The 27,281-nt window shown below is 40.9% G+C and overlaps 2 protein-coding genes across 2 annotated transcripts; both read left to right on the top strand.

The window, feature by feature from the left end:
* The first annotated feature begins 1,539 nt into the window (after positions 1-1,539).
* On the top strand, positions 1,540-7,153 carry LOC116732188 (E3 ubiquitin-protein ligase RNF152). Its single transcript, XM_032582180.1, has 2 exons — positions 1,540-1,863; positions 4,478-7,153. The coding sequence occupies exon 2, from the start codon at positions 4,552-4,554 to the stop codon at positions 5,224-5,226; it is 675 nt and encodes a 224-aa protein (XP_032438071.1). The 5' UTR covers positions 1,540-1,863; positions 4,478-4,551; the 3' UTR covers positions 5,227-7,153.
* Positions 7,154-8,732: 1,579 nt separating this feature from the next.
* On the top strand, positions 8,733-26,853 carry dvl2 (dishevelled segment polarity protein 2). The gene is made up of 15 exons (XM_032584073.1): positions 8,733-8,893; positions 15,832-15,901; positions 17,289-17,443; positions 20,031-20,140; positions 20,347-20,476; positions 20,743-20,833; positions 20,953-21,022; positions 21,114-21,253; positions 21,403-21,479; positions 21,559-21,626; positions 21,705-21,839; positions 22,469-22,600; positions 24,056-24,232; positions 24,380-24,604; positions 25,311-26,853. Exons 1-15 carry the CDS (start codon positions 8,733-8,735, stop codon positions 25,859-25,861), a joined length of 2,292 nt encoding a protein of 763 aa, XP_032439964.1. The 3' UTR covers positions 25,862-26,853.
* The last annotated feature ends 428 nt before the right edge of the window (positions 26,854-27,281 follow it).

The following is a 27,281-nucleotide window of genomic DNA, read 5'->3' as shown; positions in this document are numbered from 1 at the left end:
GGGGCAAGAGCCAGGGTACAACCTAGACCAGGGGTGTCAAACTCATTTTCATTTTTCAAAGACTGAGGGGGCAGTCGCTTAAACCCAATGTTTTAGGCCAATTTTGATTAAAAATGTCAGTAAAATCAGAAAAAGTGTGTGGATCTGTTGATTTTGTGTGAATTTTGTGGATTTGTGAAAAACTGGAGGGACTTATTGATGTCATTTGGAGTTTAGAGGGAAACATAAAAAGCTGTGGTGGGCTAGATTTGGCCCCCAGGCCTTGAGTTTAACACACGTGGCCTACACAGATTGCCAGGACATCACAGGATTTGTCAAAACTTTCAAAGACAGACGGATAAAAGAGTCGACATTCAATAACAATATTTTGAAACTGGAGTTGGATTTGGTCTTTGCTCCTGTCTTGATTGACAGATAGAGCTTTAAAGATAATCTGTTTGATGAAATCTGATGCATGTAAGATAATATAACCCCCAATCAACAAAACCCCACTTAAAAAAAGACAGTAGGAGAGTTTCCTACTGCATTTAACAAATTGATTCACCTTTTAACAGAACTCTGCTTAAATAGGTAAAACTATCGCCATGGGAAGAGCTATTTTGATTGAGTTATTTTGACATAATCAAAAATACATTTTTGATTATGCTGCCAGTTGTGGTTTCTCTAAAAACCAAACAGAGTAAGCATACAGCTGGGCTCTTCTGAACAGGTTGTCCTATTTTTTGCAGATGTTAATAATTAATCAGTTTACACTTTACTGCTTACCTTAGCTCTCATACTCAGCCCCATTGACTTTCGATTGTGAAGCTTTCATTTCATATCAACACCTCCACGTGAAACGCTCCACATATTTGAGTCATTTTTTCACACGGCTCATGAATAGTCCTGAAAGAGACGTGATAAACTCCAAGCTGACCTTCCTTTCTTCAGTTGCCTCTTTGTAAATGCTTTTTATAATGAAAACCCAGATGTAAGCACACTGAATGTTTGCTGAGAGTAAGAAAATATCATTTGGTTGAAACTCTAGCTTCTTTTTACATGTAGGAAGATCTCGAGCGTGTTGAGTCCTCTTTCTGTTTTTCCAAGGTTTCAGTCCTGTTTCTCACATAACCTGCTCCACAAAGCAGGTTCGGATCCTATTTGTCGGCCTGATCAAGATTGCTTAGCCCCCTAATTTTGTGAGTCAGATGTTTTGAAGTCTAAGAGAGATCTCCATACTTCCTCCTTTAATAATGTGTGTATAATTATTCCTTGCTTCAGGGAACTTTAAATCCTGCCACATTTCCTGGATAATTTCACTTCCTTGGGGTAAGTATCTGAAACACTGCTGATGGAAGCCGGGGTGCATTAGGTTGTAAACCATCCTATTAAAGTAAACCGTCTTATTAGCACTATTAAATAGGATTGTCTCAACATCAACAGGAGCACACAATAAAGTGGAGATATCAGTAATGACTCCCTGCTTCACACTTTTGAACCACAAAGCGCTGACTGTGATGAACCGTAATAACATAATGTGCGAGCCGAGCACTTTAAGTCATGATAAAGAGACTCCTATCTGTCATTTTCTGTCCTTTGTGTCCCGGTTACCTTGTCATCACCAAGGGTTTAATTACTGGCAAGACAACCAGAGAGACACCTCATGAGGGACCAGTCGGAGAAGAGGAGAGAAACCAGCTGAGGTGGAACAAAACACGAGCTCAGGCTCGTAGATTTGGAATATCAAAGCTTTGGCTTTGAAGACTCAGAGGCGAGAGGTGATCTGTCTCAGCATGGCAACATTTATGGATGTGTGTGAGAGGGAAAGTACCCACCCTGGGAGGAGGAACTAAAGAGAGCTCTGATCAAAAGGCTCTGCTGCAGGTGAGTTTCCGTTTTATCTGCTTCAAAGAAGGGATGATGCCTTTTTTTTTTTTTAATCCAACCACGTTATATCATTTTGAGCTCACAGTTAGTGACTTCTTCTTTAAGAAATAAGCACATTAGGTCATGTGATGTAGTTTATTTTTGCTCTGATTGCACAGATGTGAGAGGAAAAGCTTCAGGTTGCCATGGGGTGATGCAAGGGACCCAATCTCCAAAGCAACAATCCCACCTCCTACCACCACCGTCAGCACCAGATTGGCTTTTAGTTGTTCCCATGTGAAATTTGGAAGCAAACCACAAACAACAGGCACAGATGTATCAGTCTACGTTAAACAAATCTACAAACAATGTAATGTGCTTATTTCTACAGAAATTCAAAGGTTTGACACAACTTTACCTTATTGTTATGCATTAACAAATACATTCACCTGGAGCTGCTTACAAGGTGTTTGAATTATTAAGAGTCCAAATTTACTATATATTATGAGGCATTAAGTAATTTTTGACAGTGAATGTGTCCATTCAGTTTTTACTTATGAAGAAAAGTCATATTTAGGATGTCTGTGAATGAGCCAAATCTACTGAATATGAAAACAGAGTTGCAGTAGTTATTGTTTCCCAGATAAGAGTTAAGTCAGACTGGCTTGTTAAAAATGAAACAAATACAACTCTGTGATGGGAACAGATCCATAAAGTCTGGAGGTCCGTAAATCCTCTAGAATTCAAATCCCTCCTACAACAGCAAACTATTTAAGTTTAGCAGTTTTTTATCAAATTACTTGGTAAAAGAGAAAATAAATCCTTGTTTTCCAGGTCTGTGGCCTTATGTAACCAGTGACTGGAAATGTTCCTGTTTGTCTTGGATAGTCACACCATTGGCTTATTGGTTCATTTGACAGTTACCAAACACTGAATCATACCTCAGTCTGTGACTGCTCATGTTTAGGCCCCGGGGATCCACTTTTCCCCGTTTAGTTGTTGATAATGAAGAACACATGCGAACCCTTCCATTATTTCATCTGACAGCCGGCTCGCTTGTCGTGTTTCCATTCAGTCGGTGCAAAAGCTCAGTGAAGTCTGCAAGCACAGTTTTTACTGTAAGCTAAGTTACATATTAGACATGACACGGGTTAAAATGATGAAGTAATCTCTTCCAAAAGCAATCATTTCATTGTCGTTGTCAGTGGTGGTGTTCTGTGGAAGAAAATATAGTTAAAAGATGTAAACATCCACAAAAGCTAGAGAGTAATGATCTGCCACTAGCATAAAAGAGCAAGTTTTTTTTTTTTTACTCTAGCAGGATCTGATGTTGGAGGTGTGCTGTAATAACTGTGGTGGTGAATCTGGTGGATTTGGACAGGATTCAGTATTAATCTGAGTTATGTCATTCTGAATTGTTTTCAGGAATGTATAACTATGGGGGAAATGCAAAAATAGCATCCACGTGATTTTCAGATGCTACTATTTCACATTTTTGCTAGTACATTAAGATTTTACCATAACATAATGTAACATCATGAGTTTATGCTGATCTCTACATTATTTGTGCACACATGCTCCAAAATTAAAGGATGATTCTGGACTGTGTCAACACATAAAAGACAAGCTAGCAGACAAGTTTTAACTGAGCCTCAGCGGAATGAGATAAAGACTTGGTTTGTACAATTTCTTTAAAAACCCATGAAATATATTAAAGACAAGAATGTTTAACAGAAGGAAAGTAGTATTTTAGAACAAATATTAATATAATAACAACAACAACAATAATAATAATAATAATAATAATAATAAAGAATAAGTAGTTCAAAATTTAACAGAATGAAAGAAGTACGAAGTCAGATGTTTTTTGGTTCCCCCACCTTGTTTATGGTGACTTTCACACTGTTCATGCCAAGCCTGACACTTTTTATTTTGTTTTCTTTTTCTAGTTTTGTTTCTTCATTTGAGCACATTCATATTCTGAAATGGTCAGGACAGCTGACCAATCCTAAAGAAAAATGTTGAATGACCTTTCATGAAGTACTGTTGATCAAGATCTTTTTTTTGAAGATAACGAGACAATTTGACAAACTGGAAATCAAACGTTTTTTGCACCAAAATCAAAGAAGCAAACATGACCAGATTCTTTCTGTTGTTCTCAGATCCACTTGAAAACTGAACTTCCCCATTTCCAGTAATTATAAACCACACAACACACAAGTCCCCTTTAGCAGCTCTTCTCAAACTGTTTGTACTTCCCCCAAGATTTCTTATGTTCAATGAGTCAGTGGACGATTCCTGTAGATGACTAAACCAAAAGTCAGTGAACGTGCTCCAACACAAATACACGTGGAAAAGGATTTCAGTGACTTATTAATTTTTGTTCACAACTCCGCCTTTTCTTTTATTTTCCCCCATCCTGTGCAGTCATGCACGCACACACACACACACACACACACACACACCCACACACACAGCATATGGAGGGGCTAAGAAGGGGAATGCTGTGACTCATGATGCAAATCTGTTGATTTAAGTTGTATAAACAAAGAAGTCCTTCATGGGGAGCAAATGCTGGGACACTTCCAGCTATAATTTCCTGGAACACTTATAACTACTTTTCTCATTACAGATTTTCCCAGTTTTTGGAAAAGATTCAGTCAAACCTTTCCTCAGAGTTCAGCTGTGTCCATCCATCCTCCAGGCATGCCAGAGGACGTTGTTCCAGGGTCCCAGCAGGGGGAACCAGTTAGTGCAGCCCCCTGCCCCAGCACCAGCCCCGGGGAGGCTGTAGATTTAGAGTGTCCCATTTGCTACCAAGACTACAACCAGTATAACAAAAGCCCCCGGATGTTGGAGTGCCTCCATGTCTTCTGCACAGAGTGCCTGCAGAGGATCCAGCTCAACCCCTGTGACCCCGCTGACCCCCGCGGCGGCCCACAAGCCATTCCCTGTCCCCTCTGCCGCCATTTAACCCCTCTGCGCACTGGGAACACCCTCGCTTTACCCTGCAACTCCCAAATCATGTGCAGGCTGCCCCGCGTGACGGCCTTCCGGATGCCGGCGACAGTTTCCACACGCGTGGCGACGGTCACCCAGAGAGTGGTGCTCTCTCTGGAGGGCGCCAACAGCAGCAGCGGAGGCGGCAGGGACAGCCGCTTCATCGTCCTGCCCACCGTCAGCCTGCAGGTGCAGCAGATGCACCCGGACAGGCCGTACGGCGCGGCCGCGGACCTGGTGGGCGAGGAGGGGGTCATACAGCAGAGCCGGAGGACCCTGCTGTGCGTGCAGCTGCTGGCCGTCATATTCTGGGTGCTCTTTGTGATCACCTGCGTGGTCGGCGTGGTGTTTGGACCGCACTTGTTCAACAGGAAAATCTAATTGGTGGGTGGGTGGGGTCACTTTGGCAGCAGATACTCCTGACATAAAGACAATATGTGAGTGATTTCTGTTTAGACTGATGAAGATTTACTTAAATACCTCATTGTGGATGGTTGGTGCTATCGCTCCTTTTTTTTTCTTCTTACATGGATGAAGAGCTCCCTCTAGTGTCACATGACTGTAATAAACTCTACACGTCTGTTCTTTGGCATAGTTGGCCGCTTTATTAGATGCACTTCGCAAGAATTATTCCTCAGAGAGTTTTGGTCTAAATTGACTTTATATCATGACAGCTGCTGCAGATGCGTCTGATGTTCATCCCAAAAGTGCTTTACTGATGAGAACACAGTAACCATCAGAAGATGGGTACACTGTGTCCATCCAGAGATGACTAGGGCAATTAAAAGAAGTTCATAAGAGGCTTTTTGAGGTTCTGTTGTCCTTCTATCATCTGGAACCACTCTGCTCTTTCTCCTCTGACATCAAGGCCTTTTTGTCCATACAACCGCCTCTCAGTGGATATTTTTCTTCTTTCAAACTATTCTCTGTTGTGCATCAAAACCCTAATAGCAAGCACCAAAAAAATACGTTCAGTCACTTTAAACCTCTTTGTTCCCCGTTCTGAACTTCAGCAAATCTTCTACACTAGGTCTAGATGCCTTGATGATTAACTGATTTGCAGTCTTAGTGAAGAATCAATTAGAGATGTGTACCTAATGAAGTGGCCAGTAAGTGAAACTTCCTATTTAGCAACATGTGATGCTTGACAATATTATAACACAGGATATATTTGTACCAGAACTGCTCTGCCAAGGATTCCTGCCTCACCTACACAAAATGTTGCAAAGTTTCCTAAAGGAATATGTTGTTAAAAAAAGATGTTCATTTATGCTATTATTGTCATAATCATCACCATTATTATGATTATTATTAGTACTACTACAATGTTTATCTGGTCTGGGACCCATTTAAAAGTGTCTGAGGTGAACAATATGAATATGAACAGCAGTTTCTGACAAGCAGTACCGATTCTGTAATGTAATTGTTGGATAATCCTCCTGTGTTTACTTTTCCTTTTTCTGTATAGTGCGTGTGTATTTTGTGCTTTGAGTGTTTTTTATTTGTTTAAGAGAAACACATTTAATTAATTATAATTATTTCTCAAATTAAACTGGTTAAACAGCACTGATGAAATTAAAAAGCTTAATTTGAAAGTATTTTAACTCATATTAACTATAAGCTGCTCCTGAATCTTTACTTGTTCCTCTTTATGTGCGAGCCGTTAGTTTGCAGCACAGCTAGCGGTTATAGGAAGTTAGTAAATTGAACATAAGGCAGATGATTGATTGAAAACAAACTTTTATCTGGTGCTATAAGGAGGATATTGCATTAATATTGCGTATTGCCTAAAACAGTAATTTTGTAAGCGATTTTCAAGATTTTGTTGCTAATTTATGTGAATGAGCTGAAAGATTTTTTTAGTGAGTTTAAGTTTTGTAAAAACACCATCATCTCATGTCTGTAACAGAACTATCAGTAGCCATAGACCTGGGTATAACCAAAGCATCGACTGGTGAGGACTAATAAACTGTTGTTACTCTAAGAGAAACCTTAGAGTGTCAATTTTTCCTAATGCCACATTCGGCACAGACTACTGCTTGAATATATTTTCTTCTGGTATATATTTGATAGTTACAGTAAAAATATGTTGGGTTTTTTTTTTGTCTTCTGGCAACAGTAGACATTAAAACGTAACCCACCAGAAGGACATTTGGTAGATGTTATTTATTACCCCGATTCATTTTATGTTCTACCTTCATTATTTAGACACAAACGTTTTTTTTTTAAAGATCAATATATGCATATTATGTATGAACATATTTTCCCTTTTTGGTAATTGCAGTTGTCAACTTCAGTTCTTATTGAAATCAATATTCAATAAATATATTTTAAACCCCTTTATATAGTCTTTGTACTTAAAATGTCTGTTAAATATATTTAACCCCCCGCCAAAAAAGCTAATTGTATTTCTACACCATAAATGGCTGGGTATTATCCAAACCCAGGATGCAACATTTTTACAGCAATCTTGATTCTGACCAGTTGTTTTACATTTTGAGCAATTAGTAATCAGACATGATAAAAAAAGTTATTTAATTCCAAACCATTTAGTAAACTGTTGATAAACACAAAAAAGTGATTTAAAGTTTATTAATATATATATATATATATATATATCTTTATCAAGTGAAATACATTAAAAATACAATTCAGGAAATAATATCCTCAAACTGTAAAAATTTTTTATTAACATTAAATTATATACACAGACTCTGAATGAGATTCAATGGCACACTTTTCTTTCTTTAGTTGTAAAGCATATAAAATACTTAAAGACAAAAAGATGAAAAGTAAATAACCTTGTCAAACTATCTGTATTTTTTTTAAATCAAAAGTTTTGAAACAAACAAAAAAAATTACTAGCAGCTGTGAATGAATTGGCTGTAGTAGGTAGGACCACAAACATCCAACAAATTCTACTTTAAATCAGACATAGAGGCGGCTTTTGATTAATCGTGGTTATTTACAGCAACTGTTTTGAAGGAAAGAGTGACCCATTTTCTGTTCTTGTCGCAGTAGAAAAGTTGCATGCCTGATTTGCAATAAGAAAACAAACATACCAAAGTCTTTGCCACGATTTGTTCTGCTTTTAAAAATGTTCCAAATGTCTTCATTTGGAGCAAAGCAGAATCTCAGTCAAATTCCTTGTTTGTGTGCTCAAACTTAAAGTTGGGATTCTTTTCTGTAAAAATCAAACACTGTTTTTAAAAAATATTGTCTGCTTAGTTCATTGCGAGCAGGTTAAAATAAAATAAAACACATTAAATTGAATTTTGGATTTTTTTTTAATGAATAAAAAATGGACAAAATACCTGGACACCCCTGAACTTATTATTAGCCTTCCACTATCCCTGAGGATTTCTTCACCTTGATACGGCATCTTTTTTATTTTTTATTTTTATTTTTAAAATATATATATTGGCACTCTTTGAACTCCCTACCTGGGAGCACGGCTGGGGCAGCACGTAAAAAAAAAAACACAACTTGGGGGGGGAACGTCTTTACGTCACACGCCGCGTTGGCTCGCAACGAGCGGTGAAAAAGTTTTTTAGACAACCCCCTCCTCTTTATGTTTTTGTTGGGGGAAAAGTTGCTGGAAGTTTTAGCCGTGTGGATGTAGCGTGTTTGCCGTTTTCTGCCCCTCGGTAACGGAGGGAAGGAGCGTCGGCGCGAGCGTGAAAGTCGTCCACGGAGGTTTTAGAGCGAGGACTTTTCAGCGCTTTGTGTCCGTGGGCTCGGGCTGAAAAATCTCAGCGGCCCCGTCCCGTCAGCGCTGCATCTCGTTAGCTACCTAGCTGAGTCCCCGACAAAGTTAACGCTACCTCGGCTCCCTCCGTAGCCTGTCTCTTCGGGGGAAAGGTCCGGCTTTTTTCACCAGCGCAGAGATGGCGGAGACCAAAATCATCTATCACATCGACGAGGAGGAGACCCCGTACTTGGTGAAGATCCCCATAGCTGCAGAAAATATCACCCTGCTGGATTTTAAACAGGTCCTCAACAAGCCAAACTACAAATTCTTTTTCAAGTCCATGGACCAAGACTTTGGGTGAGCTGCTCTGAATTTCCCCTCTAATGCTTTCCGCGCAACGCACAAGCAGGAAAACCACGAAAGGTAGTTTTAATTCCCGAGAAGTGTCTGAGGGCAGGAGCAGGAACTTAAACTTGAACCAAATTAGAGATCGGAGGGGTATTTCCAACTGTAGCTGCAGGGAGAATAAGTAAAAAATATTCTTAAAAGATGCCAAGAGTGTTGATAAACATCCGTTGCTCCTTCAGGTTGGGACTTTTCTCACTAAACATCATCATTACAATGGGAAACATTCCCTGTTCCTGCTGCTTTTCTTTACCCTAATCCTCATCCCTCCCTCCCTTCCTTCCTGAGCCCATCATCTGGTGAAATCCTTGCCTTTTCTTTCCTTCAGGACTGAAGCCAGGGTTTCCCCCCCCTCCTCCCTACCTCTTCAACACTTTGGCCTGCCAGCCATCCTTTCATTCCCTGGCTTTCTCCCGACCCTCTCTGAGAAATAGCTGTCTCCTCTATCAATTAATCCTCTTTTTTCCCTCTCTCTCCTCCTGTGTGGCTGCTGTGCATTTTCCTGCAGAGGAATGTGAGTTTGTGGTTTATTCACCCGGTGAGACCCTCAGGGTTTCAGTTAAATGCATTGTAGTTTTGGATGTTTTTTTTTCCCCCTTGTTGGATGGCACCAGGGCTGCAGAGGCAAACCCGAATTCAAGCTCGTGATTGTGCAAGATTGCTTTACTTTAAGTCTAGGTTGACTCGGCACTCCCCACACAGAAGGAGGTTATTCATACGTCTTTTAATTTTTTAAAAACAATTTTCTCGCACGACAACCACAAAATTAATGACATTTTGTAATATTATATGTGCTAAAAAATACCAATCTACGTTTTTCACTTTTGATACCGCTACAGATATCTGTGGTTTATTATCGTCCGATACGATCCAATAATCTGATCATTTTGAATTGACTTGAAACTTCTTCTTTTTTTTCCTTTTTACATAAATGTACTGAATTACAAATCTGTTTGATAACTCTGCACCAGTGCAGCTCATTGAAACACACCATTAGATTCACAAGCTTGGCCAACATAAACAAACGACTAATTTGTTCAGTCAGCGCAATTAGGAGTGTAACGGCAAACGTGAAATAAATAATAAAGAAACTGATAAAAACAACAGCTTGGCTACCTTGGTGAAACATTTGAAGTGCAATTAGGACTTCTAAATATAATGTGAAATGAATAATGAAGCATGATGTCGCTCAGTGCACAAAACATAGAATTAGACTGAGTAGACATACCCTCATAGATTGGGCACATCATTACAGTACCCCATCTATTTTTTTTTTCAATATCAGGACCAAAACAAATATTAATATAGGATTGCTGCATCTCTTGATAAAAGAGCACAAAGTGTGTAACTGTGAAGTATAAAGATGATTATAAGTGGTTTGTTAAATCTGTTATAAGTAACATGAAAAACGTGTATTTATATTTAGCTGGGAGAAGCTGTAGAAGAAGGTGTCCTGGTCAGATGAGAGCTTAATGGAAGTTTTTAACCAAAACATGATGCATGCTGGGAAACTTCACACTGCACGCCATCCTCAGCAGAACGTCCCCACAGTAAAACATGGAGGTGGCAGCATCATGCTGTGGGGGATGCTTTTCAGTGGTCTCTGTTGATGGGAAATAAGCCCTCCAAACTTTTAGAAAGTACAACAAACTACTGTGCAATGTGGCTGCTTACAAACTTTTCAGATTTTCATCTTCAACAATTTTAGAAGACCATGCGTCTCTCTGATTCTACTTCACAATTATCCGCTGCTTTGTGTTGCTCTGTTGCAAAATCTTTATGACGTCCAGTAAAGTTTGAGAAACCCTGCAGGAGGAGGTATTAAAGTAAATCTGATTCATTCATAATTTCTTGGTTGTAGCTTTGATTACTGTGGGTGTCCCGTACTTCAACATGATGTAATATTCCTCAGCCTTGTTCTTTTTTTTGCCATCCCAATTTTCCAATCACTCTGAGTTTTTGAATCGTGGTCCCTGCCGTTATTTATGTAACTATCGGTGTGTTTGTGGCTGTGATTTTTGACCCATCACAGGATTTTGTGATTATGCAACAGACTGAGGCATTTCATCAACCACACCAGAGGTTTATTTACTGCTGCACTTGTAAGAATCCCTGCTGACAACGTAAATATACCCAGAGTATTATAAATTACCTCTTTTGTTTTTTTCTCCCTCTTTTTAAGTCTTTGTTGAGCCCTTGTTTAGAAACACTTGAGTTGAAGACGCAGAATATTTAGTTTATGAATGAACTTCCATGTTTTCTCAGAAAAACACTGGATTTTTGTTTGTCCCACAGCAGAGTGTTATCTGTTGCTGCAGCTTTCCAACATAATTAAGTTGACCTTTTTGGACTGCTGCAAGTCGATGCATTGATTTTTATTCTAAATGGCTGGACAGCCAAAAAACATTTTTTTTGAAGGTTTGATGGCAATATCCAAGCAAAGTGTATAAATTATTACTTGAAACAGCTGTAAACATCTTAGTTTTATTTTAAACGTCTTCTTTACATTAAATGATTTGTTGTCAAAAGTTTGTACTATCGCCTATATAAAATGTGAACATTGAGGGCAGTAAGAGTTCATCCAGTTGAGACTGCTATTTTAATCAGATGCAGGTAATAAAGACACAGCAACTGAAATATCGTGGACTATCATTACGATATTATTATTGTGCACGTTTATATTTTTCTTGGATATGTTCTGCAGCTCTTGCGAATATTGGCTTTATCAAATAAAAAGGCTTTCAGAGCACTTTAAATCACTTTCAATGTTACCTATCTATCATCTTGGTTGCAGTCTACCCATACGGTCTGCCTGGTATTCTGTGTTAAACTGAATATCATAATCTTGATCTCGTCTTTTCTACCTGTGAAAATATTTACATGAGGTTCTGACGCATCCTTGAAAAATTTGGAAAAGAATATAATTTGACTTCAACATTTTGCAAGTCCGGATGGGTGTTTAATTTATTTATTTTTAAATTATGCCATTTATCTTTGATTTGCCACATCACAGCTTAGGTTTTTGTGCTCTGGAGGAGTTGAAGTAACTCAGGTCTTGTTCATGAATGAGAGCGATCGATAGGCGGCTTGGTTTGCGCCCTCTGCAGTGATGCGGGAGCTGTACCGGTCTGTCCTGGTGAAGAAAGAGTTGAGCTCAAAGTCAAAACTTTTGATTTACCAGTCGATCTACGGTATTCACGCATCTACGGGAGGTGACCGAAAGAATGAGACTGCAGATACAACAGCGGCCATAATGAGTTTCCTCCGCAGGTTGTCTGGGCTCTAACATGAGATTTCCCTGGAGGATCTGGCCCCAAGTGGCGGGGGAGGGGAAAGTCTGGGCCTAAGCCTGACCCGACCCGACCCTGAATAAGTGGAAGATGATGGATGGATGGACGTTGAGGACTGAACTTAAAATTGGTATTTGTGAAAGACTTTGGATAAGTGTTCATTTAAAAGAGAATTTTTGCTTCCAATGGATACAGGTGGAGCAGAAAATGAATGGTTAAAATAGGACCAGAGAATAACTCGGCAACAATAACTGTTGTAATAAAACTAGATAGTACATCTGATAAAGTATTCAGTATAGAGAATTTTTACTGAACTGCAATCCAGAACCGCACTGCATTCTGGGAGATGTAGGCAGAGTAAACACGTTAGAGGCTGAACCTCCAACTAAGAAAGGCTGGTGGCATCAACTAACTCACCCACTCTTTGGTTACCTAGCAACAGTTTGTTGAGTAACTTGCACAACAGCAGCCTAATAACTGCTTAAAAATAAAAAGAAAGGTATGAAATAAAAACTGTGGATAAAACAGAAGAGATTACGCCATATTTCAGATATTTAAAACAGAAAAATAATCAACAATTATCGATATCGACTGATATGAAACGCTTATATCATGATACGAACAGCCAGCTTAAATACTGACAGATTTCCTCTGTGTTACTCGACATTACATAACCGTTTTTGACTCCGGACGATTGTTTGCACACATAGCAGGCGACCCACTCAGCGGAGTACGGAAACTCAGAATCAGCCGTAGAAACCACCTCCTACTTCAAACCCGGCTGCCAGGTCTGATTCACTCATTCGAACGTCTCCAACTGAGCTCAGACGAAAAAAATTCAAACACAGCTCCGAGTCAGCTGTCCAGTCAAAGCAGGGATTTTTTTTTTCCCTCCCCCTCCTCTCTCTTCGACCCGGGAGAGGAGTGTGTGTTTTCATTTGCCCTGGTACGAGGCCAGCTGTCGGCCAGAGCCTCGTGTGTGGCGGTGGGGAGGAAGGGGATCCAGAACCGGCGCTGGAACACGAGGGGAGGGATCCCAGCCATTTGCGGCGTTGTCTGGGTCGTCGTCTACAGGGGGGAGAGTGGAGCTCAGTTGGAGTTTCTGGATCTTCTTCCGTGCTCAGGGAGAGCATCAGGGAGCCGTTTCAGGAAGATGAATTATTAGAAAGCTGATGCTGTTGAGTGTGAGGAATGTAATGGCTGCAGGGGACTGGAAGAATGGCAGCGGAGGGGATTTTAGGACATTCATACTTTTAAAGACTGAAATAATATGTTTCTGGGACATCCATGTTTATGTCTGTTTTATTGTCTGACGCTGTTTCCACTTGTTTGATTAGACTAAGTAGTAAGGAAGGAAAAACTGTTGCATAACGGCTGCTGCTGACGGTCTGTGAAGACATGAATGTTAAATAAATGAAGGAAACATTTGTGGACCAACACCCGGCGGCCACTTACTGTCTTCCAGCTTCCTGCTGCAGATTCCCACCCGTTCCCACAACAAGCCGGCTTTATGCTGACACTCTCTAAACCGGCACTCAACAGCTGCTTACAAAAGCCCAGTGGAGGCCGATTGATTTTCAAACAACTAAATGGGCTGCACATCGGCTGAGAGGATCTCTTTGTAATCCTGTTTAAGAAAAATATTTGAATAATAGCGTTGTGTTGCAGGAAAGTTCACAATTGATGTTTTTGTCTCTGATGGGACAGAGGAAGACGCACGGCTGGTTCTGCGTTTGAGCCTTTTGATATTTGCAAGCAGCTTCTTTTAGTTATATAGATTTTATTTTTTTCTCACAGTCTGAAGTTAAATCAGACCAAACCTTTCTTGTTTATGTTGGAATTTCCCAAAATTATTTATCCCAATTAGCAAATAGAAATGACTGTGGTAATTTTAACTGACTTAAAGCAAGAAAAGCTCCTGATTTAACTTCAGACAGTGTGGGAGAACAAAAAAGTGTCTGTCTTTTTATTTGGTAAACTTACGATTTCAAGTTGATCAGGCCACAAAAACTTCCAAAGAAAGACGAGCAAAACAAAGGAATGTTATTTGGTAATTTCTCTGATTGTGGATTTTTACTTTCTTAACGTTTCCTGACTGATTCGACCCGTTTCACGGTGTGTTGTTGATTTGAAAATCCACCTGTATGAAATGAGCAGAAGCTGTCTTTCAATCAAAAACAATAGAGCCTGGTTTATTTGTTTGGAGACACATTTTTAAGACGAAGATACGGATCAGAAAAACATGATGCAACTCTACATGAAGTCCATTCAACCACCTGGAAGTTGAGCCCTGGTGTAACTTGCACAGAAAGTGACAAAATAATTTTTTAAATATATATATATATATTTTTTTTTTACAAAAATCAAAGGAAACCTGTGGGATATTTTAGTGGCTGCATGAAGTTAGTTTGGTTGACATGTTTTTCTTTCTGCGCTGCTGCTGTCCGACTGCCTGTCTGCCTCGCCTGCTGTGTGCAGTTCGACACATCTTCCATCAGAAATAGACCAGAAGCATATTTTTAGCGCAGCACCAGACTGTTTCTGGGATGCTTGTGAAAGCCGCCGCCTCCATTAGGATAACGCGCATTGTTCAGAGCGGCTACGGTCACGTCCAGTCCTGCCGCTTCCCGTCAATAAAGTGACCAATTCATTTGTTGTTCCAAAAAAAGAAAACACAATAAAATAAAGTGGTTTATGTTCCTCCAGAGAAACTTTCTACAGGTATTAACACATTTTAGCTGATTTCAGGCATTCCTGACAGCGAATGTGTTTCACTTTATTTTACATTTATTTATTCAGATGAATCTCATTGTTGTGTTTGTATAGCACAAAAATAAGGCAGATCAAATATATTGGTCAATGTATGATTAATCAAAAGCAGCTCTGATTTAAATGAACCCAGTGTTTCAGCTGTTTTGCTGGGTCCGGAAACAGAAAATTGTATACGACATCAAATTAAGGCAAAAAAATTCCAAATCTTATATCTTTGTTTCATTAAAATATTACATGTTTATTTTATTGCCTTGTTTCCTCATAGATCTAAATTCTTAGAACAAATCATGTAGTTGTGTTTTCTGATGAGGGAAAATTGGTATTTTTCCACCAGTTCCCCTGCTTTATTGTTTATTTGCACAGGTTGAATAAAATAAAAAATCTAAAACACATTTTATGTTTCAGATTGAGCTTCACAATGTATCAAACTAGTCAGGATTCCACCTTCAGTGTGTGCAATATTGCAATTGCAAAGAGGGCTTGAGTGTAATATTTGGTAATACTTTAGCAAACGTGCATCAAGACTGTGCTTGCTGGTAAGATGGATGGATGGATGTTCGCTGCCTCAAGGGAAAGATGTGACGACGTTGCAAGAAGAAGCACTTTGTCATGTTTTCACTTTGCGTGTTCCTGGTTTGAGACAAAAACATTTATTTGGACGTGTCGGCTCTTTGTCTCCCTCCATTTTCACTGTTTTCCTTCTGAGCAGCATGTTCCTCCGCTCAGCTGTGCTACTGTGAGGCCACATTCATCCATCACCAATGTTGTGAAAACAGAGCAGTTTATGCTTCCTGAACTTCTCTTCTCCTTTTTTTTTTCTTTCTCCAGGGTGGTGAAGGAAGAGATTTCCGACGATAGCGCCAAGTTGCCTTGTTTTAACGGCAGAGTGGTATCGTGGGTAAGAAGATGTAAACTTGTTCTATTTTTTTTTTTTTGACAATTTTCTTCGTACCTGCACCTGTTGGCTTTTATTCAAATATTTCTGAATTTTGTATGAAGGCATTTGTATTAAAAGTGCACTGAATGTATAGAAGTTACATTTCTCAGCTGGCTTATAAAGAAGTTCCTTGAGAACTTGAGAAGAGAAAAGAGGGTTTTAGGATCTCTACTTAAACAATGGATGGATGGAAATCAACATAAATGTCATAAAATATACGGAGTCAGAGCATAATTTTTTCTTTTAGTCCAAAGGAGTGAGAAAGGAATCTGAATATTGCAGTAAGTGAGTTTTTGCGTATGATTTCGTGGAAGAGTCTTGCGTCTGAACTGTTGGTATTGAAGTTATGCTGCAGACCCTTTGAATCTAGTTTAAAGTCCATTGAAACATCCTCCATTGGCAGAGCACAGCTGCTTCTTACCTGCTGAACATAAAGATGGCCCCTGTTCCTGTCTTTGTCCAATGATGCTCTAGCTCCATGTCGCATGGCCTGTGAACTCTTACACTAAAGTGATTTGCCAAAAAACTGTTGTAATACTTTCCTTTTCTCTGGTGGAAGTCCCAGCTGTTTCACCCCACCCTGCAGCTTGGATCCAAACAAAGACAGAACATCGAGACTTGGCCTAGAAACACAGATCTGGGGCCGGAGCATCTGTTAAGTGCATAAGATTGAAAAAAAAAACATTTAAGGAAAAGGAGAACAAAGGTTGGAGAGCAGAGGAGCTGATATGTGATCTGCAGACTGGAGCAGTCTGTAATCTTTCCATGCAGGGACGTCTGTCCACATGCTGCTGATCATTTGGGATCGTTTCTACAGACGGAGCTCATTTTCAGGAAACGCTTTACTGTCAATGTTTTAAAATTTGTGACACTAATCCACTGTAATGTGTTTCTGAGCATGCTGAGCGTCTGTGCAGTGTCAAAGTGATGAGACCACTGGATTGAAACTTTTTATCCCTCCATTTTTCAGTCTCATTCCCTTCCTGTCTGTCTGTTTTATGCGCCTTGTAATCTGAGGCTGTGCGGCTTTCGTCCTAATTGTTGCTGTTTGTGTGTGTGGCCAGTTTTCCTGGATAATGAAGGGAGACAGGTTAAGTGTGGGATAGCGTTTCAGTTTGCCCTTGAGACGTTTGTCTGTAAAGAGTCGAGTGTTTCTATGTCAAAGTAATTGACATGGTAGACGTTTCCCCTCCTTTCACCTCCTCTCTCCTCCTTTCAGTCTTTTGAATTTCTCAACCACTCCTCTCACTTTCAGCTTCAACATATAGGTTTATTTTCTCTTTTTGTCATCCTGTACGTCCTGTCTCTAACTCATCGCCACTTGTTCTGTGTATCTCTCTTTTCTTAGTTGGTGTCTTCGGAGACTCCCGTTGCAGAGCCTCCAGTTGCGGTGGTGCCCCCTGTGGAAACAACCACCCAGCCTTCACCACCTCCACCGCCCCTGCCACCCCCACCCGCAGAGAGGACAGGGGGCATTGGGGACTCCAGACCACCCTCCTTCCAGTAAGCAAAGCACAGTTGTTCTCATTTACTCTACAGTAAATCCTGTAGGACATGACCTGGATGCTGGACATGAAGATTTTCCAGACCTTGTACTTAAAGTTCGGGGTAAACTTTTTTTTTTCTTTCTTTCTTTGTCTTTGACAGAGAAACTCTTGAGCAACTCACGCTCTCTGTATCAGGTTCCTGCAAGAATACTGCAGAGGTTTTGTAACTGACCTTACCTGAAGTCACCCCTGTAATCTATACTAAGGACGCTCGCGGTTACTTAATTAATTAATTTATTTTTTCTTCAGAAAAACAGTTTATTTTTACCTCCATTTAAATTAGATGTGCCTGGGACATTTTTTAAATTTATGCTCATACACTCAGTGGCCCATTTCTTAAGCCACTCTTAAAAGATAAGAGAACTTATTATGCAGGAAAAGCAAATGTGTGTTAATTTTAAGAAGTCGGAGCAATTATTTAAAAAGGTCATATTAAAAATGAAAAATTAGTTCTGCTATTAGCTCTGCTATGTTTCAGTATTAACAGCAGGTCGGCCATTAATTGCAGGGGTTTCCTTAAGTATTTCATACACGGTAATTGTTTACGCCTGCTAAATAAATGAACTCATATTAAAGGGTTAAGTTTTCTGGATCTTTTCACTGTAAGATTCTGCAATTAAAATAATTTATTTAAAGACATTTTTATCAGGCCAGTGTCAATAAATGCAACTGGTGTTGTATTTAATAGAACTGAATAAAAGATAAATGGGTTTGGTTTTGTTTGCACATTTCTGAACAGCGGACATTATAACTATTAAACTACAACCAAAGAAAATGGTTCAACACGAGTCTGGTTTTCTGCGTTAGCTTCACTGCACACCAGTAGTCCTGGTAGCAGTGAACTTTAAGGTGTCTAAGAGCCAACTGAGGTAAACTTAAGCAGGTTTACTCACACAGCTCCCACGTTCAGCCAGTCATATGATTGGTTTTGGAGCTAAAGATTACGATTAAAATGGATTTAGACTTTAGAAAGTCATTACTGAACGCCTCTCCAAACGTGCCTCTGAAGGAAAGTTTTGGAGGCTTTAGCAGAACAATAACGTCCATCGGTTAATTTCAGAAGAGTTGCATTCAAAAAAGATTATTGCAATGTGAGAAATCTCACAACTGTTGGCTTTTTAGTTAGGTTTTAGTTAAGGATTTGTCGTCAGATAATGCATTTATCTATAAAACTCATTATTTCGCTGTGAGGTTGAAACAATCATAAGTGTTTGAGAAACTTCTTTCATTGCTAACACACGGAAGCAAGGTGCTGTTTTCCAACTATCCTCTTATTTTTCTACATATTCTTGTTTACAGGACAACTATTAGTCTGAATTGTTCTCGATTTATTCCTTCATAGAAAAGTTTTAGGGGACCCCCCCCCCCCCCCCCCCCCAAAAAAGCATGTGAGTTATAGAATCTTCCTCTAAATCGAGGACACGTTTTATTATTAGGAAAATATGTACTAAAGCAGTATTTATAATCTAAACAATTGTCAAGTCTAAACAGCCATTGCTTTCCAGAGTCTATTATAAAGGGGTCATCTGCAGATCAGTGACCAAGTGAATTTTTCTGTTAGAAAGAATTTCCTCAATTCCAAATCTGAAGAATCCGTTAAAGTGAGAAAGTCCGAAGACGTTTAAGAGGCGTTTTCACACCTAGTTTGTTTACGCTGGTCCGAATCAGATAACAGATTTAACTTGTAATCTTTTCAGGTGGTCCAGGGTGGGGGTGAAAAATGTAAATACAGGAAGCTGGAGAGCAAATGGAGAATTTAACCATGTCATTATACATATATATATATTTTTGGTGACCAAAGGCACCGTGTTAGACAGCCTGATCACCGAGCGCATATGCAGCTGGTTTTCCAGCTGGTAACTGGAAAACCAGTAAGTTGGGCATGACATCACTCTCAGATCAGTTCTTCCCTCTGGAGTAAATGGATTGGAACAAGAGTGTAACATATCTAATTTGCAGCAACAACTTGAGTGTTTTTGGTTATGTTCTATTAATGAGCGTTTCTTAAAGAAGGATCACTGCCGGTAGGACACACCTGAAATCATACCAGGGGAGGCATCGAAGAGTGAAGTGGAAGATAATGGATCCTTCTTCATACAATATGGAATTACCTGCATGGGTTTAACATTTAGCACAACATTTGCCTTTGTGCCTGGAATCGGGTTTCGTCTCCATTACAATACCAAATCAGCGCTTATACTTGAGCTGCCGAAAGATCTGCGGCTATCCGATCCTCTCGGGAGATTCAAGCCACAGGAGGTGACTGCTTTAGTTTCTGGATTCATTGTAATATGATAAGATCATATCAGGTGTTAGTATCAGACGTGAAAAACTTCATTGAAGTGACAGGTAACTGGATCATTGCCTGTAACTAAACGCTGACCGTCAGGCATGCTGTGTTTTTAAAAAACAAGCTCAATCTCATCATTCATGACCCGAAACGGTTCATTGAACTTTAAAAATATCCTCAAAGAAGCACAGGAGCAGCCGCAAACTTTACAACGATCGCAGAAAATATTGAATTTCTGTTTTGTTCTCTGCAGTCCCAACGCTACGGGCAGCGTGGAGACTTTGGACGATCAGACTGAAACCGAGTCCGTGGTTTCCTTCAGGAGGGAGAGACCCCGCCACAGAGAGAGCGTGGACCAGCACGGTGAGAAACTGCACATCTCTGCGCTCGCAAAAACAATCCATTATCACGGAGCTTTATCCAGATCTGGCCCGCCTCCACCCTCCAAACGCTGGCAGATAGAATCAGGGAATGTTCGACTGTGGAATGTTTTCTACTCAACAAGGGAAAACAGGAAAACGTGAAACTTCATCTGGCATAATTTCTCCCATTTTCTGTTTATTTTCAAGGGCCCCGCATGAACGGTCAGAGCCGCCTGGAGCGCCACCTGGCAGGGTACGAGAGCTCCAGCACAGTGATGAGCAGCGAGCTGGACACGACCAGCTTCTGTGACTCTGAGGATGACGACACCATGAGCAGGTGAAAGACGAAGGGCGAAGCTTTTTGCATTGTGACAATCCCACTACACAGTCTGGATCAACATCTTTATCACAGAAATAGAAACAAAAGGAGAACATCAGAAAGAAAACTGATCAAATGCTAACTATACACAGCTTTTGCTAAATCTCAGTAGCTTTAGTTTGTTTGTATTCTTGCTTTTCCATTTTTTTTCTCCGAGTTGCAGCACATTTGAGGAGAGGATCTCACCTTCCTACTGACCTTTTTCCTGATCTATAAACTTGTAGGTTCAGCAGCGCCACAGAGCAGAGCACCGCCTCCAGGCTTCTGAAACGACACCGTCGGCGGAGGAAACAGCGCCCCCCGCGGCTGGAAAGGGTACAACAAACACTTCCAACACCCTCTTCCACAAATTTAGTGTTTGGTTTCTTTTTACATGGTTTGAACTTTTTAAAAGTTTAACACAAATATAACAATTGAATCAATTTGTTTGTCAGGCCTCGTCCTTCAGCAGCGTGACGGATTCCACGATGTCCCTGAACATCATCACCGTCACGCTCAACATGGGTCGGTACTCAGTGGTAATATTTTAGTTGAAAGACAAGCTTCACTCTTTAGCTTGTTTTTAAAGGCCTGCTGTGATGTCTCAACAATGCAGAGAAGTACAACTTCCTGGGTATTAGCATTGTGGGCCAGAGCAACGAAAGAGGGGATGGCGGCATCTACATCGGCTCCATCATGAAGGGCGGGGCTGTGGCTGCGGACGGACGCATCGAACCCGGAGACATGCTGCTGCAGGTCTGCAGGGATGAATGATGCACGGCTACTTCTGTTAATATTTTGTGTTATAAACCTCAAATAATAATAATAATAAAAAAAAAAACAGAAGCAGAATAGATGAATCTGCAACACTTTAGTATTTCAACAAAATTTCTTTGCCGTCGAAGGTGAATGACATCAACTTTGAGAACATGAGTAACGACGACGCGGTGCGAGTTCTCAGAGAGATCGTACACAAACCAGGGTGAGTCGCCGATTTCCAGTCTGGATGCTTCTGGTTCTGCCTCTAACGTGAACTGATCGGTGTTTTCTGGCTTTGGCAGACCCATCATACTGACGGTGGCCAAGTGTTGGGACCCGGCCCCTCAGGGCTACTTCACGCTGCCTCGCAGTGAGTACACGAGCCCCTCAGGTCCTCTGGTAGATAAACGCCGCAGTCAGTCAGCTCTTCCTCCTCTTCCTCTGCCAGATGAGCCGATCCGACCCATCGACCCGGCGGCGTGGGTCAGCCACTCTGTGGCCATGACCGGGGCTTACCCTCCGTATCCGGGCAGCTCCTCCCTCAGCACCATCACCTCCTCCTCCTCCGTCACCGAGACTGAACGTGAGTCCACTTTTCAACTCATTCCACTTAGTTTTAGCCAGACGAGCCCAGAATGACGCAAGTTCTGCTGGTTTCGTTTCCGTTCATCTTTTATCTTTTAACGACGTTAGCCCATAAATCCTGTTTACCTCTGTCTGTTTGTGTGATAAGTGAAAGCTGCTTTGATCTGCTTCTCCTCTTGATTTAGATCTGATTGAATCCGGGTGGGTTTGTGTTAGCTTCTGTTGAACTTTTATACATTTATGTCTCGTTACGACTGCAAACTGCAGTTTCTTTCATCAAGATGTTATGTGATAGCGACAATTGAAAATGTGAAAAAGTAAAGTGATCCTGACTGGTGTTATTTAATTTCCCTTTTGGGATCAATATAGTATTTTTGAATTTTGAAATTTAAATTGTTGGGGTGCTGTGGTGGCGCAGGGGCAAAGCACGACCCATGTATTGAGGCCTTAGTCCTTGTGGCGGTAGTCGCAGGTTCGATTCCAGGCCTGGCGACATTTGCCGCATGTCTTCCCTCTCTCTGATTCCCCTGTTTCTTGTTGAACTACTTTCAAATAAAGGCCACTAGAGCCAACAAAACCTTTAAAAATTGAAATTGTAAAGCTTCGTTTGCTTCTGTTTTTCTCCAGGTTTCGATGACTTTAACTTGTCGCTGCACTCTGACATGGCCTCTGTCGCCAAGGCCATGGCTTCACCGGAGTCGGGACTGGAGGTCAGGGATCGCATGTGGCTTAAAATCACCATCCCCAACGCGTTCCTGGGTGAGACGAAAAGAAAAAGAGAAACTACTGCAGGAAAAAACAAAAAACCTTAACTCTGTGTCTCTCAGGGGGTTACAGGGCAGCCATTATGTTCCCAGAATTAAAACCGTGTGACCTGTGGGAGGGAGGAAAAAATCCCAATCCTACGAATGGAAATACTTGTTCTGGCTCGAAACATGTGCCAAATTGGAATCACCTGCAAGCTGACTCACAAGCAGCAATTACAAAATCTACACGTTAGCCCAAATTTGGTGCTTTTTCTTTTGAATTTTGTATTCCGAATGTTTTATCTGACTTGTTTATATCGTAAAATCCTGCAGCTTAGAGACATTTAAGACAAATTACTAGTGAGTCCCTCAACTTAATTTTGAGATTGTGAAGTTCCCTTAGAATAACAAAAGTTTCACTATTTTATCCTCTGAGTGTTCATTATTGTCTGCAGTGGTATAATTTCATCTGCTGTTTTTCTAACTTATTTTTGGTGATTAGTGATGCATTTGAACGAATTCTGTTTAATTTGAAGGAGTTTGTTGCAGTGGTTTGAATATTAAGGGTGGACCGACTGGTTAACCCCCGGTTCCCTTAATCTTGGGTGATTGGCAATAGTTAAAAATGTCAAGTCTTCCCCGACATAAAAATGTTAAGCCAACTTATCCATGGATTGTAAGCATTTTGGCTCTTTCAGGTTAACGTTGTAAATAAGAAATTGTTCATTAAAGTTTTGCCTGGTGAAATAAAGTTTTAACAAAAAATCTTGCTTACAGTTGCAGAGGTATGAAAAGCACCCACCGCCCCTTTTGGTCTGCAGTGACTGACGGAAAATATTCAGTTATTTTCAATAAAATAAAGTGGCCAGAAAACTGCAATAAGTGCACCCCTGCTGATTACACAACATTTAGGGCTTAAATTTAGTGTGGATTTTCTCAAATGTAGAGGTCAACATTATACATTCAGTCAAGACAGGAAGGCATTCCGCTAATATTTAGCCAAATATCAAACAAGTAGCATCTCAACCTCATACTTTTGCCTTTGGCTGGATGTTTTCTGGAAGGGTTGTGGCAAAGCTATTCTTAAATCTTAAGGTTAGCTTTTTTTGTCCTATCCAAAACCAGTTTTCAATTAAAGTCAATTCAAATTCAAATTGAAAAATACTTTATTGATCCCAGAGGTAAATTAAATGTTGGTGTAACTTGTATTAAAGAGTTACTGTATGTAGTGGTGGCTGTTGACAGGGAAGATCACTTGTAACGGTCTCTGATACAGTGAATTTGAAGAAGCCTCTGATTGAAAATGCTCTGTTTTCTCAAGACATTCAGATGAAGATTTTGGACCGGATGAAACCGGCTGACATCAACCTCCTATCTGTTACCGTCTGACTGGAGATAAATGTTTGGTTTATTTCCTGGGTGTCACTGAGAATCCGTCTCTCTCTCTCGGTCTCCGTCTCGCCTTCAGGCTCAGACGTAGTGGAGTGGCTCTTCCACCACATAGAGGGATTCCAGGACCGCCGGGAAGCCAGGAAGTACGCCAGCAACCTTCTGAAGGCGGGCTTCATCCGACACACCGTCAACAAGATCACTTTCTCCGAGCAGTGCTACTACGTATTCGGAGATCTGAGCGACTGTGAGAACTGTGAGTCGCTGATATGTCAATCTCAATCCAAAGGAGATTACAGACAGCATATTCTGAAATGCAGAAGTTTTATTCAAAAGAGTAAAACTCCTCTTGGTTAATTTGTTTGTAGGTTAAATTGATTCTGTCCTTTTACTTCCTACCCAGACATGGCCAACCTGTCGCTGAACGACAACGACGGCTCCAGCGGCGCCTCGGATCAGGACACCCTCGCCCCCCTGCCGCTCCCCGGCGCCTCCCCGTGGCCTATGATGCACACCTTCCCCTACCAGCCCTACGCAGCGCATCCCTACTCCAGCCAGCCACCTCCGTACCATGAACTCAGCAGCTACAGCTTCGCTCCGGGCAGCACGGGCAGCCAGCACAGCGAAGGTGACAAAACATAGTTTATAGTCAATTAAACAAAAAAAAGATGTTTTAGGGATTTTTCGACTTCAGCTATCATGGACTCAGTTTTGAACTTTTAACTTTTGACTCCCCTCCTTCTTCAAATTAAACAGAATTCATGTCTAATGTTTGTGCTGGTTTGTGCAGCAAAAAGTTTAGTTTGTGACATGAAGATATTAATAAATGTTTCCTGAGGTCATCAAAGATCAACCTGAACCGCCAGGTTTACAAAATCAAGCAAATTCTGTGCCAATCAACTGTACTGCATGGTTAAAAATGCACGAAAACTCATGCTTTTAATATAGGATAAAATGTTAAAATTTAATTTGAGTACATTTGTCCAGTGCAAAAAAAAAAAAAGTCCCACGTTGAGAAATAATCATCTAAACCAACCAACCATTTACTCAAAACCCCAGTTGGCTGGATTTTTGGCACCTCCAAGACATTTAAAGTAAGAAATGTTACTTGCATTTTTTTTTTAGTTGATTTGAATTTTAGAATTTTTGGATTAGGAATACACGGCTTCCCGTTATTTTTAACTAGTTTTGAATAGTTTAGGAAATTAGCGCTCAACAGAATTTTCCTACTTTTGACCCAAACCGACTGAAATAAGAACATTTAGGTCTGGAAAAAGCAACGTTACGAACCAGTAAAATGAGATGGCTTTGTCTTCTGTTCCTGCTCTTCTCAGGGAGCCGAAGCAGCGGCTCAACGAGGAGCGAGGGCGAGCGGCGGCGCAGCAGCAAGGGCCCCGGCAGCACCGTGGGCGGGGGGGAGAAATCCCCCTCTGGAGACGGCGGCGGCGCCGAGTCGCGCTCCGGCAGCGGCAGCGAATCAGAGTACTCCACCCGCGGCAGCCTGAGACGCGGCCACGGCTCGTCGGCGCCCAGCGAGCACAGCCACGCCTCGTCGCAGCGCTCCCACCACCACCGGATGCCGCAGCCACCTCACATGTCCCCGTACCCGCCGGGCATCCTGCCCTACAACCCCATGATGCTGATGATGGTGCCCCAGCACCCACACCCGGCCATGGCCGCCCACGCTCTCCAGCACCCGCAGCAGCTGTCGGCGGCCCCCATGCACCAGGCGCTGCCCCCTCCTCCCTCCTCTACTCCAGGGGGCCCTCCAGGAGCCCCTCCCACCCGTGACCTGGGCTCTGTGCCTCCAGAGCTAACCGCGTCCCGTCAGTCGTTCCACCTGGCCATGGGCAACCCTAGCGAGTTCTTTGTGGACGTCATGTAGATTTTTTGTTTTATTTTGATTTTCTTTGTGTTGATTGGTTATTCTTGTGAAGTCAGTGTACGGTTCTTCTCAGTGAGCTCACGCCGCTCATCGGAGGAAGGGTTTTGGTTATAAATTAGGTAAAACAGGGTTTAAAATGACAAAGAAATTAATAAAAAGCAAGCTGATATGGAATACGGTTTGATTAAATGTGCCAATAAGTTTAGTTTCTGCTTAAATGAAAAACAAAAAGTACAGCTTTAACAGTTCAGAAAGACTCGTCTGTTCAGGTTCTTCTGTGTTTGAAGCAAAGTTTCAGCGCAACGTTAGGAGCCCGGCGAAGCTGCTCTGTAGTTTGAGATGCTGATCTATGATCTGCCCTCCCTGGAGCCACACAGAACAGAGTTTAACACTAGAGGGCGCTAGGTACACCATGTACTGAAAGAAGGATCCAGTCCTGAATGCATGGTATGTTTTGTTTCTTTTTTTTTTTTTTTTTTTGATGAGTGCCTTACTTTTTTGAGACGTGAAACACTCCAGGTACATTAGATGTTGTTCCACATTGTTTGACAATGAACTTCTCTGTACATAAATATCTGCAGCTCCTATGTAAAGCGTACGCTCCAATGTGAAAGGAAAAGGTCCAAACACGTCAGCGGGAATCAAGAAATGATCAGATCACCTCTGACCTGAAAGGTACCACGATGTTCTGAATGTGACACCACGTGCTTATGGCGGTACCTTTCATGACATTCAGTGTATTTCTTTAATGTGATACAGCTCCTCGTCTTTATTTTTATGTTATTGACTCACATTATTCACCAATTGTTTTGTTTTTTTGTTTGTTTTGTTTTGTATGCGTGACTTTATAAATCATGTATAATCCAGATATTAAGGTGCTAAATGAAGAGTCAACATTACAGAGAGAGTGACATGGACAGTGTGGCGCTGTTTCAACTCATAATACCATCTTTGTTTGTGCCTTTCAGAATAAATTTGATACTAGCTCACCATCTTGTGTGTTTAGATTTATTCGTATGTGGCTAGAAACATGTTGACATTTACATAAACTCTGATATTAAATCACACTAAGGTTTTTATGGTTTAGGCCAGTAAGTGTTACCTAAATTATTTCTATTTGCTAAATGCCAGAATAACAAGAGAGACATTTAATCTTACAATTCAGAAGCTTATACATATGATGCTTAATGTATTCATTACTAGAAATTAACACCATTTGGAAAAACCCAGATAATGTTTTGACTGTTTGACCAAAAATGAATAGAAACATATAGAAAAAAAATCCCAAGTGAGGTTTTTAGGATTTACACAAGAGTTTAATTATTAAAATACATTCTGGCACCACAGAAGCGAGACAACACATTTAGGTAAATTAAAACTCTCACGTGTATAAATTTTATATTTGTTCAAGAAAATCCCT

The sequence above is a fragment of the Xiphophorus hellerii genome, chromosome 14 (assembly GCF_003331165.1).
Source record: "Xiphophorus hellerii strain 12219 chromosome 14, Xiphophorus_hellerii-4.1, whole genome shotgun sequence".
NCBI classification, from domain to species: Eukaryota; Metazoa; Chordata; class Actinopteri; order Cyprinodontiformes; family Poeciliidae; genus Xiphophorus; species Xiphophorus hellerii.
Note: the sequence above shows the minus strand (reverse complement) of the source record. Positions and strands in the feature narration are given on the sequence as shown.